The sequence below is a fragment of the Ptychodera flava genome, chromosome 16 (genome assembly GCF_041260155.1).
Source record: "Ptychodera flava strain L36383 chromosome 16, AS_Pfla_20210202, whole genome shotgun sequence".
Taxonomy (NCBI): Eukaryota; Metazoa; Hemichordata; class Enteropneusta; family Ptychoderidae; genus Ptychodera; species Ptychodera flava.
In genome coordinates, this window is record NC_091943.1 from 21,003,452 (window position 1) to 21,017,064 (window position 13,613).

General features: G+C 37.6%; 1 protein-coding gene across 1 annotated transcript in view; it reads right to left on the reverse strand.

Moving 5' to 3' along the window:
* Nucleotides 1-1,931: 1,931 nt before the first annotated feature.
* The window catches only part of LOC139114272 (flavin-containing monooxygenase 5-like), a 53,961-nt gene continuing 42,279 nt past the window's right edge, over nt 1,932-13,613 (reverse strand). The window contains exons 2-3 of the mRNA XM_070675872.1: nt 7,401-8,055; nt 1,932-4,780 (exon numbers count right to left, since the gene is read on the reverse strand). Coding sequence (XP_070531973.1) covers nt 3,815-4,780; nt 7,401-8,027 — 1,593 coding nt within the window. The 5' untranslated portion in view covers nt 8,028-8,055 and the 3' untranslated portion in view covers nt 1,932-3,814. The remainder of the gene's footprint in view (nt 4,781-7,400; nt 8,056-13,613) is intronic.

Sequence of the window (13,613 nt, forward strand, 5' to 3'; positions counted from 1 at the left end):
CCACCGGATCGACAAAAGTGACGTCAGAGGGCATTTTTGAAAAGCTATTTACCTAGGGAAATAGTCCTGACAAAACTTGGAAAAGTGCTTGGTCACGTGACCGTAGTGTCGTCTGCATCTTTGCAACAATAGCGGGTGACTAGAACGTGATGTGCGTCCGGGATAGGTGACGACACATTCTCTAAAACAGATTTTCCAACATTTTCCAACATTCCAACAGCGTAGGAACTTGAACAGCTCATCGACGGAAAAGATTAAAGTGCAACTAAGGATGTCGCTAGGTACTAGGTGTGTTTAGAATATTTTTTGAAATAAAGTGGTACCACGTACAACTGAAACCGCTGGGGAAACATCGCCCAGTGAACTTGTCACAATGGATTGTTGCGGTGCAAAATATCAAAACACATTAAAAACTATATAACAATATATATAACTATATAACAATACAACACGAGCATGTGGTGTGTTATAAACCATAGGGGATTCAATCTCCGATGATGACGATTAAAAATGAAGATAAATAAACATATATTTGGACTCAGTAAATTGGTGTTATTGTTGTTGTTATTGTTGTTGTCGTTGTTGATACTATTTGCAGAAAAGAACAAAGTATGCGCTGCAAATTTCAACACAGCCTAACTATACATGTGCGTTGCAAATTCAATACAGCCTAACTATACATGTGCGTTGCTGCCTAACTATACATGTGCGTTGCAAATTCAATACAGCCTTAGGCTGTATTGAATTTGCAACGCACATGTATAGTTAGGCTGTATTGAATTTGCGACGCACATGTATAGTTAGGCTGTGTTGAAATTTGCAGCGCATACTTTGTTCTTTTCTGCAAATAGTATCAACAACGACAACAACAATAACAACAACAATAACAACAAATTTACTGAGTCCAAATATATGTTTATTTATCTTCATTTTTAAATATTTAATCATCATCATCGTCATCATCGGAGATTGAATCCCCTATGATAAAACACCTATAGCCTGGTCTTTATTCGGGCTATAGCGCTCGTCTATTACCCCTCATGGCCGTGTGTTACCAGAAACACATCGCTATACCCCTCGGCCTACGGCCTCGGGGAATAGCGATGTGTTTCTGGTAACACACAGCCCCTCGGGGTAATAGACGGGCGCTATAGCCCTCATGACCAGGCAAAAGGTGTCTACTATACACAAAACTTGTCGCATGAATGATGTAATATGTTGAAGTGGTTCGACAAAAACAAGCTTTTCCCGGCAGGGTCGCAATACTTCTGCAAAACATTCAATGCACCTTTGATTATCGTCTTCGTTCGTTTCGAGTCCTTGTTGGAAACCAAAGCATTCAGTTCTTCTTCAGAAAATAGGATAAACCGAGAAATTTCTCGACTATCATTTCGTTCGGTCGCAGACGACATCTTTGTTTACATTCCAGTTCGTGCAAGCGCAATTTTTTTTTTTGACGTCAGCGGGCATCATTTTTCGGAACTGATGCGTGGCAGGCAACAGTTCCGACAAATGATGCCTCATGACTTCGTTCACTTGGATCAGCACAAAAAGAACGCATCCCACGTGACTATCAATTGGCGAATGAGAACACAGACTGCGGATGAGGTGTGTTATAATCACTAATAAGACCCTATCTAGTCACACTGTCCCCTTTGTTGTCTGCATTCACTACATTGAAAACTCCATGCGGCCTTTGTGCTGTTCAGAGAGAGAGAGTGAACACAAACGGCTTGGGAGAGTAATACACTTTTTCTTGTCGAACAACAACAGCTGTGGTGTTCTTATCATTGCTGGTCAACAAATACAACTTTTCCCTATACGGAAAAAACAGAGTAAGGACTACTAACATTGGACAACAGATCTATCTTACTGAAGTTCATACTTCCAGTGTTAAAAGTCAACTGAAGACAACTAAACGGCAAACTGAATGCAATTAAAAGATGGCAGTTTTATTGCATCTGATTTCAGGGTACAGATACTGTGACATTGCAAAAATGATTACTGACAGATCACAGTGTCTGTGCAAAACACTGGCTCACTGTAAAAAATGAATCTGTACACATCATTTACAATTTCTGATAAAAATATTTTCTCCAACTACATCAAGGTCCATCAGATGTGTGAAAACTAAATAAACATTACATTTATACAATATTTTTAAATACTTGACAAAATCGCTTTAAAAATTACATAGCAAATGCATGATTCGTACAGCAAAATAAAAGGCCACAAAATTGATAATCCTCGATATTTTGTATTGCACGAATATGCAGGAACAATATTTTCAATACATTTCATAAATGTTCATTAACCTGTGATAATCATAGCCTGAGTGCATCTTAGTATTTTGAACATTGCCAAAATACGTTAAAAATTACTGATACATGTAAATCTAAAAAACTCATCAACAATATTTGAAACTTTGCTGTCATAAAAATATGCCAGAGTGAGTATCAAGTTGTCAAAGATATATGATTGGATTGGATATGCAATTTATCATTTTAGCATGCAGAATGACTGATGCACTTGTTTAAAGTTTTTTGTTGTCAATCGATCATTTTATCAACAGACACAAAAGCAAAATTGTTATTGATGACTTCATGCAAGTCTGAACTTTAACTTCATTTAGTTCAGTCAGTGAGATTTTGCAAGAAATGAGTCTTCGTTTCTCGTCTGCAAGGATTAAAGCGCTGCTTTTTTCTGTCTCTGTCATGCCACGGCATACATCATGGCAATGCACTGCTGCAGCTTTGCCTGCTGAGCAACGAGAAACACATTCTCTCCATGCACTTTGCTTGGAACTTAGGATACATGTGTGCAAACTTGACGATCTGGATGCCTTAATCATGAGACAAACTTGACCTTAAATTCTTAGATATTGAATTTGCTATTACAGAAGTCATATGACGGAGGCAAAGTACTGATACTTCCAACAAAATAACAAAAGATGTCTTTTGATTTTTCTTGCATTCTTTGTGGAAAATATTATTGCAGGCATAATGGAATGGAAGTGGGTGACACACTAGTTGAGATGCCAATTTGATCGCCATCAATAATTTATCTTATTTGAGCATGAGACAAACTTGACCATAAATTCTTTTTAATCAACATTGCTGTAACAGAAAGTCATATGACGAAGGCCATACTTCCTACAAAAATAACAAAAGATGTCTTTTGATTTTGTATTCTTCGTGGAATAATTATTGCAAGCATAATGAAGGGAAAGTGGGTAACACAGAAGTTGACATACCAATTTGATCGCCATCAATCATTTATCCCATCTAGGCATGAGACAAACTTGACCTTAAATTCTAACATATTAAAAATGCTATTAAAGAAGCCATATGACGAAGGCTAAGTACTGTTACTTTCCACAAAATAACAAAAGATATGTTTTGATTTTTCTTGTATTCTTGGTTGGATACATTATTTTAAGCATAATAATAATACAACAGTTTAGATGCAAATTTGCTCACCATCAATCATTTATCCCATTAACCTTTAACCCTTTGAACCCTGTTCTTGGGTCAATCTCCACATGATGTTAAGTAGGTCATCAGAGTGCAGTGCAAACCTGAAAGTCACAACAACATAGAACTCAGTAAGTCAATATGGGAATTTCTTGAAAACTCTTCGCATGAGCCACATACCATTATATGTGACATTTAAACTTTTCCTGCATGAAAGAACACTTTTCAAAGGCAGTGACAGGGTCATAGGTCATAGGGCCCACTGTTAGTGGGTCAGGATCACAGGGATCAAAGGGTTAATGAGTTCTCTTTGTTTCAAACGGCTGATAAAAAGAACTTGTCTAGAGCAACTTCATAATGAGAGCCAGTACCACAGCAACAAAGACAAGGAATTTCAGAAACCCACTAATGCCAGACTTCTTCAATGGCTCGTCGACTGGTCGTGTCTTAGTGGCATATATGACGCGGTACCATATTTTTTCGATGGCCTCTTTTGCACCTGCCCATTTTCCTGGACCCATCAAACGATACTGGTATGGGGTATTGGGACCAAAGAAACACTTTACAGCTAATTTGGGATCGGTAAGAAAGAGTTTATAAAAGTTGGGCCTCACACCAATCATTTCAGCAATTTCATCCATGTATGGAATAAAATCAACTTGTATGGTATGTCGCTGTGATTTGACATATCTTAAAGCCATCGCTTCTTTCTTATTCTCAATATCAGCCATCATGGTTTCTTGAGATGGTAGCTTTGCCAGACCTTTGAAAACCCTTGTAGCCCAACGACACTGAAGCTCTGATATTGGATTAATGGCACCAAGTGGTTGTACGAGTCCAATTACCGCCAGTGTGCCGTGTTTCATGTGAGGAGGAAATACATATTTGTACATGGTCACTTCGTTGTTGGTCACTTTGACGATGGACTCGCCCAGAAATGGGAAACCAAACGTGTATCCTGTCGCCATGACAACCTCATCGATGTCTTCTTCCACTGTGCCATCCTCAAACTCCACACTGGTTCTCAGGAACCGTTTCACATTGGCCTTGACTTTGACACGACCGGACAAGATTTCATTTGGCAAGCTGTCATTCAACGTAGGATGTTGCTGGAACACGCCATGATTTGGTCTTAGCCCATAGTTGGCATGGTTAAAACGCTGATTCAGGGTGCGCTCAGCCAATGATACCTTCCAAGACGTTGGGACAAGAGCCAAAGCCCGCCTACTGACAAGCAAGTCTATCGGTATACCATTTTCTCCTACACGATTGAATACCCAACTTCCTCGTCTAGTACTCAGGAAAACCTACGATTGAAAAGAAACGTATCAAGAAAACACAATTTTCAAACCAGCCACCCAACAGCCGATTGGGCTAGCTGTGTTTTGTAGAGAATAACTATTTGTGACACGTGTGGATGAAAAAGGTGGAAATCTTTAATAGCTCATTTCAGGATGGCCTGACTGAAAATGGCAAAAACAGCTGCAAAAATACACAATTGAAGATTTCATCATCATTCGATCATAATTCGAATGTATCACATTATGATCATCCCAACAAAAACATGTGTACCAAATATCCAAGCTATAAGACAAGTAGTTTTTGACTAAAAGTAGCAAAAACTGGCACAAATTTCAACATTGCAGTTTTCATCATAATACAATGTAATATGTAACAGGTCTGACCTGAGAGCAAGAGCAGCGTAGGGCATATCGTCATTGATGTTTTCAGGCAATAGCATGCTAATTTCTATGTTTGATGCGTGATGCATATTTTTGCCATTGAGGTTAGAATGCGGTCAATCGTTTTCTAGAATGACAATTATAGATCATTAGTATAGGATAAAGCCCGAGTACGAGGGCTCTTCTGGTATATAAAGTCCAACCCAACGATAAAATGTCGAGGCCGCAGGCCGAGACATTTTATCGTAGGGTTGGACTTTATATACCAGAAGAGCCCGAGTACGAGGGTTTTATCCGACTTAAAAACTATCGCCCCTAACTGATATATTTTCGTTTTCAATGTGTTTACGTCGACCGTCCCCTTTGTCAATGTAACATGTTTAGGATATGAATTAAAACTTTTATTTGTGAAATAGCCTTCCAATGTAATGGAACATCCTATAAATGCCCCAGGGCACATTAGTTTAAATGCCCTGGGGCACAGCAGATTTTGTGTTGCAGCTGGTTTCCGCTGTGTTACCAAATTTGAATATTAAAATGTACCAGATGTCTACAGAATATGACATGTTCACTTTTGATTAGACAGTACTTTACTACGGCGCTGTCATTCGTTTCTGGAATTTGGTGACCAAGGCTTTATGAGTACATAAAACACCCTGAATTGAGCACTCTGATTGGTCAATCAACAGTAGATAGTTTTTAATAGCAATTTAACTCGGAAATGCCAAGTTCACCAACGAAATTATTTCAAACTGGTAAATTACATGATTCCGATCAGTTTATTGTGCGGGAACAGAGACAGTCTAATGTAAAACAAGTACTTGATATTCCCGTCAGTAGCTCTCAAGCATACGATTTTTAATTCTTGCGTGAGTTGAGAGTTCGTTCTCGCGAGAGTTGGCTTGTTTCAAAATGGCGGCACACAGTGATGACCGAACCGGGCTTTCAAAAGTGATCGAAAAAAGGCATTTTAAATAGATTTCTGACTTTCTTGGGAACAGAGAGATTCTTTTGTCGGAAAAGCATATTGTCGAGTAGAATTTGTGGTAGATGGTATCTTTAATTTCACGCAATCGTTGTAAAAGTATTCAAAATGGCCGCCTCCATGTAAACAACCGGCAGTGCACTGTTTTCAAATCCATAGGTATATAGAGATTCCATTCTAAATTTCATGTACACCCGTTAGTCTCAATGCTCGCCTCGCGAGCGGCCTTCGGCCGCTCTCGCTGCGCTTGCTATAAACAAATAATGATAAATAAATAAATAAATAAATATATCATATTGAGATAACCCCTCGGAACCTGTATACCAAATATTACAGTTATCATACGAGTATATTTTGAGAAACAATTTTTTACCAAATAGGTAAAAATTGCCCCAAAAATAAAAACACGTCAATTTCATTGTAATTTGATTTTATCACATGTTGATCATTCTTTTGAACCTGTATACCAAATATAAAAACTATCAGACAAGCGGTTTTGGTAAAAAAAAAGATTTTCACTAAAAATGACAAAAAATGCCTTAAAAAACCCAACCTTGCATTTTCCTACACAATTCGAACAAATCTAATGAAGGTCATCCCTTGGGTCCTGTATAATAAATATTACAGCTGTCAGACCAGCTGTTAAGGAAGATTTTTTCCCAAAATTAGCAAAATTAGCCTCAAAAATAAAACTTTGCATATTTCATCATAATTTGTACAAATCTGATTTAGGTTCTCTCTGGGGACTGCACTCCAAATATTAATGGAATTGGACTGACCGTTTTAAAAAAGAAGCTTGGAATGTAAAAAAAGTTGACAGACGACAGACAATAGACTCGGCTAAATGTCCACCTATTAGATAAGCTCTGTGTCGCCAAAAGCGGAGCTAAAAACATTATGGATCCCCATTTTAAGATAGAATGCTCCTCAGAGACGGATTTTTTTTCATTCTCTCAAACTTTTACAATACCTTTTTTGATCTACCACACCGGAGGTTCATTTTTAACCTCATGAAGTAAATAAAGTTTATACTGGCTTACTTTTGTGAAAATAAAAACATTGATTTTTTCCTCCAAAACACGGGGATGGCAACTATTTAGAATGTGTAACATATGCCTATTTGTTTCTTTAGTAACAAATTGTGCATGGTGAACTCTGATTTTTATTCTCGATTTTGAAAGGGAATGGTATAGTTTCCTTTTAGAAAATTTGATTAAATGCAGATTCAATCTGCAGTGCATGTGTCTAGCATTGTCTTACCTGTGAACCAACTCTCGCCAGTTCCACTGCTGCGTCACCACCTGAATTGCCGATCCCGATCACCATAATACGTTTATCCTCGTAACCTTCTGATTTCTTATAATCGTGAGTGTGGACGATTCTGCCCTGGAAGTCTCTCTGCCCTGGAAATTTCGCCACATGTGGATCAACATGATGGCCCGTACAAACCAACACCGCATCAAAGGTTTCTGTCTTGCTCGTGTTTTTCTCCTTGTCTGTATATTCTACATCCCACTTTCCAGTTGCGTCATAATCTGCTGATGGTTTGACGCAATTGATATGAATTTTGAAAGTAATGTACTTCATTAATCCAAAGTGATCAGCATAGAGTCTGAAGTATTTCATCACCCAGGTATTATGCATGAAGTTTGGATATTCTTTGGGTGGTGGAAAATCACTGAAACTCATCACCTCCTTGCTAGTGTTGATGATAGTTGAGCGGAACACACTAGCATGACCACTTTTGATATCTTCATGGTAGTTCCACAGTCCGCCGATGTCTGTACCTTTTTCGAAGCACACTGGTTCAAGACCCTCATCAAGACAAGATTTGATGGCAATCAGCCCACTGGCTCCAGCTCCAAGAACGGCCACTCTTCTAGGCATGCCGAGAGATGAGATAGTGTTTGTTGACCTGAATAAATAGAACAGCGGAGTATTGAAGGTTAACACATGGCTACTGTGATACAGTGGTTTGCATTGAACTGGTGGCAAAATGGAAACTGGTCTACAAATAAATAAATAGAGTAGTTGCCAACACTGTCAAGTGCAATTGTCGTCTGAGCAGTATATCACTCAATAACAAAGAAATCATCTCTGTTGAAGTTGAAACATTGTATGGAAGAAGGTCATATGTAATCAAAACAAGAAGACACATTGCCGCACACATCCATGATCCTGCTAACTGTCCAGAACACATCATTTATAAGCAAATGATTGTGCAGATATGGTGGACCAGGTGTTGTTTTGAATATGTCTGACCTCCTCTCAGACTGTTTTCTTTCGACTGATATTGCCACTAGACAATAATTACACCTGACAGCATTGGCAACTACTCAATTTAGACAGTATACATGCCTTATTGCATTGCAAACGGCTCAACGCAAACCACTGTGATTAGTGTCTGCTCAGCTTTGAACAATATTAATTATATTGTATGTATAGTCCTGTAGAAATCACTCGGTATGTTACAAACCTATAGTGCTTCCAGGATTCACAGTGACATTCCAACAGAAACAAAATTTTCAGCATTTACGGTAATTGCATGTCTATACATCACAGGCATTATAGGGTTGTTCTTGCAATACCTACCGAACACATGTACATGTATATCAATATCGCACAGCAAAAACAATAAATGCATATTATTTAATTAATTCACACTCTTCCTGTAAAATTTCTTTCTCAAAAGTTCACAAATATGAAATGGAGATTTTTGTTATTGAACATGACAGAAAGACATTATACAAAATACAGTGATAAAGTAAACACAGGTCCTCAATCTATGTGTATATGTTTGATATTTATCAATTTTATAATGGCTGAAAACATTGAACAATGAATTTTTTAAGTCTACCAATCGGCTAAAGGCTTCAGAGACGTTGCATATGCATGTAGGCCTATGATGATATGCAAATATGATGTCCACCTCAAAATACCAGTGGGAAAAATGGATCACCAAGAATTCAAGTGGTGTGATCACTTTTGTCTTTGATGCAGGAATTGAATAAAAGCAGAGTATACTCACTGGTATAGTTAATATTTGACTGACTTCTATGACTTATTAAGGACTGGCAGTTCAATATTTTCATATGCAACTGAATAAACACACTTCCTGACTCTTTAGTGAGGGATATGAAAACATGAGAATATTTCTTATCTAAGTCAACCAACTGTTACTATGGTGACAATAAGTACCCCGAGTAAGACTGTTTTTAAAGCGAAATTAAATATTTAACGTGTTCCTCAGAATTATTTTCTTCTGGGAGTTTGCTAAATTCAGTCGATGCAACACAAATACAAGTCTAGAATAAAATCCATAAACTGAAAACCACAAGATGTCATTTTTCATAAATCTTCATTTTCACGCAGATTTAACTAATGTTTTGTACACAAAATGCTTGAGGAGTGTGTGACTTGCATTTCTGTTCATTAGAAATAGGGTCAAACCTAACCCCTCCACAGTGGACTCGTCTGACTATGAACTTGTAGGCAAGCTAGATTTCACCGCCAAGTCCACATATCATACAAATAGACTGTTTGATTGTCCGGTGATTTTTGCTCATTCCATTAAAATAAGGACTACGTGTGTGACGGCTGTGGTGTTTACTCATTCAATTAGTCCGCTGATACGAACAGCGGATTAGCAACTTGGCTATGTTTTCGGAGTAATTACAGTGTGTATACACAAGTTGGAGAGGAGATAAGGACTTGTCAGTAATATATAATATATAAAGCAGTCAGACAGTTTGGAGTTGAACTCTTTATTTGAAATATCACAGTCAAAATTAATAAAATCAAATAAGGTAAACCGTTGCACACAAAAAATCTCCTCCCCACCTTAGGGTCCTTTCATCTGTTCCCTGGGAATAACTGAACCAGTATCAGCTAATTTACATAAGAATTGGTTTCATTGTTATGTAAGTTAGGGACAGAAATTACAGGGGGAGGGATGGCATATTTTGGAGGGAGGTTCGCAATTCATCACGCAAGCATTTTCATGTATGTGAAGTACTACAAATTACATCTGCCTTTCTTTTTACATGACACACTTGTTTTTTATGAGTAAATTGTAAAATTGGGACATTCAGCTATAGGGCACCTAACAATTTTGAGAAATTTGAAAAATATGAAGATCCAATTATCCCAAATTTAGTTCCGATCCTGTTGTCTCTAAACTGAAAATTTGAAGTCGGGTCTAATAAGATCAATCGAATGCTTAGATTTCACAATTTTGTGTACGGCAACTTCGTGTTTAGGAAAGTTTTATGAAGTTAAACTCAATCATCTAATATCAAACACATGGATGTCGGGTTTCAGATCAAACTTTCGTAGGAGTAATTCTAAAGCTTGATTATCGTTTCATATCAAACACAATGATTACATATGGTTTTCTATCAAACGCAATCACGGAATTCATGTCAGTTTAAAGGCCCAATAGCTGTATCTTTTAGCATTATTTTTGTGATTCTACTTACAAACTAAAACAAGTTCATGGAAATGTACTCATTGAGGGGTGTTTATACAAGTATAATAAACTGTCCACTGGGACGACTGCATGTGCTATTTTGAGCAAGATAAATATTAAACGTTTGCCCAATTATAAAATGGCGCCCTCATGCAAATAAAGCAAAATACTGTACGTTGTGCATATATATGCATTGGAATCTTCATAGAAACTACAGAGTAGTCCAATATAATGCATAGTGCTTACTGTTTTCCACTGGGACATCATATGCTTTGTTTTCTTTGCAATAATACGAGTTTATTAAAATGGCGGGAAATCAAGATGACTCAGACTCAAACTTGAACAATGTTATGTAGTCTACTACTTGTTTGGGGAGCTCATTTTGAAGCTCATGGAGTAAAGTTTACTTTTCCCCATTTCAAATATCAACAATTCGAGATTAATCCCATATCGCCAAACTTTGCATGGTGACCGTTGATTACTAATCCTGATTTTAAAAGAGCATGGTTTGTTTAGGAAAGTTTGAGAAAAAAACTCAAATCTCTCCGGAGTTCGAGGTCTGTGCTACCTTAAAAGCAGCATGCTTGACTGCGAGCTCAATCGATCAATTGAACGCTCCAGCTCCAGGAAACGGGTCTTTGTCCGGCATTTGTCAAAACATCATTATGCACGATTTTTGTACTTCAAGCCCCCGCAACTCGAATTTTCCCTTGTTCTTCAGTGTATAAAACAGATACATATATACATCCAAACTTGCAGTAAAGTTAATGATGAGTTACTCCGTCAGTTCGAACGCCCTCGCCTACGCTGACGCATGAAAACCAATCCCATAACCCCGATAAGCGTGTGCAGACACATACCAGATTTTATTTTCATTATTCTGTACCTTTGGGCAGGGTTATCATGCTTTGGTTGAGCTCAGCTCAGCTTGCGTTGGCAGTTTATCTTTTGTGTTTTCGTTATCACTTGTTGTTTAACAATTGAACCGTTGTTTATGGTGGCCTATAATTTATAACTGCTGTTTGGGATATATGGGTAGGCTGCATACTAGTCGACCAGTTGCCCTAACTAACATAGCTTCGGCTTGACTTGCCCCAAGTCTGTGGGCGTAATTATGTCGTAATAAAATAAATGCATTTCAGCAAAATTTGTCTTGATTTAATTTTACGTGCTTGGTGTGATCTGGTAATGGCAGTGTGATCGCTATGCGTGGACCAACACTTATAGCGAATACACACCTACACGCAGAGAAGGCAAAAAGCCTCTCGATCACGTGACCTGGCAAAAAACAAAAAAAACAAAAAAAAAAAGACACACACACCCGGAGCGTAGATAAGAACAGCAATAGGAGAGAGGAAAATTCAAGTTGAAAATCTTTATTTAAACGTGAAGAACGAAAAAAAAAACAGGCAAAGCCTGGGCGTACGATGGATAGAAATAAACTTTGCGCTGTTATTCATTAGCTGTTCCACCCAATTTTTAGCTCACGTGTTCACACACGTAGGCTTAAGTCGCAGCGATGTCTGTCTGTTTGTCTGTCTGTCTGTTGGTCCGATATCTTAAAAAAAACCATATGAAACATATGATTTTGGCCTTACCGAGTGTACACTGTATGAAAGGTAAAAGTCGTCAAGATCAATGGTGCAGACCGAGTTTACTTTGATTCATGGATCAGCCATGTGTGACCTATAAGGGTGGAAAAATGATTGATACCCCCTCCCAAACTTTGAAGCCTTGAACACACACAATCAGAATTATACAATAATCTTTTCATGAAATATTTTAATGAAGGAACTTACTCAGACTAGCCTGTGTATTTGACGATCTGTTAGTGTATTTTTGAATCTTATTCAGGAGGGCTCTGATGGAAGTCACAATATTACTGTTTTATAATCAGATGACCTTCTTAAAATAAAGTGTAATAATAATAAAAATAAACTATAACAAGGCAGTATTGCTGAAGGCAATGAGTACTTGGGCCGTTATATAGTAATGTTGAGGACAATATATAATAGTATTCAAATATGGTCTCGAATTTCCTCCTGTCAATTAGGTATTTGATTAACTGGTTATTAAACGAAGCAATGGCATGGCAATGGCAAAATATGTCTAGCAACTTTTGTGGAGCTTTAGGCAGGGATTCTTTATTTATAGTGGAAATTGCTTAAACTCCTTAAATATTCAAATTACAGCAAATTTGTTTTGTTCTCGATGGTAGATGTATAATAAATATTAATATGTGCACAAATAACATGTTGTTTGTTTAACTATATTATGATGGAGATAAACAGTTTACATAATACATGGTTAGTTTCATGACAGTCGGTGCCAGTAAAGCTTGTTCATGACACTAAGTGATAACATTAATATGCTAGCACGCTCACTAAAAGCTTTCCAGCTCTTGCCATTTGAGTCCTGAACATGGGTACCAAATTTAGTATTTTGTGAAGCAAGTGTAGTAACGTTTCAGAATTCTTTCGTAAAACATTTGTAATATATTGAAATAGCGCCCTCATCAGTCACTTTCATTACCTACTTGAAACAAACTGGTAAGGAATGGACCATTAGACTTGGGGGGGTGTCAGAAATGGAAAGAAAAAAATTTCAGAGCAGAAAGTTTGGAAAAAGAATTCAGACTTCTAAAATTTGCAAATCTATTACATTTGAAAAAAATAAAATTTGAAATTCTCAGACGTACAAAAAAATTCAGAATCCGAGCGTGACCACCCCCTCACAAAGTCTAATGGTGTGTCCCTAAGTGAATTGTTCTGGCATTGGGAAGCAAACTCAACACTACATGATTATTAGAGCTAGTTAGAGGGCCTGAGCGGTAACTGCAAAATTTAACCAACCTCAAGTTACCATTTAATTTTCGCACATATTCATTGCTATCTATAAATTTTGCTTGTGGCAGAATTGAAAAATGGGTACAAATGGAGTGGATTCCTGTCCCATCCTGAAGTAGGTTGCACCATGTTGTTTTGTAAAGATGGAAAGATTGCATG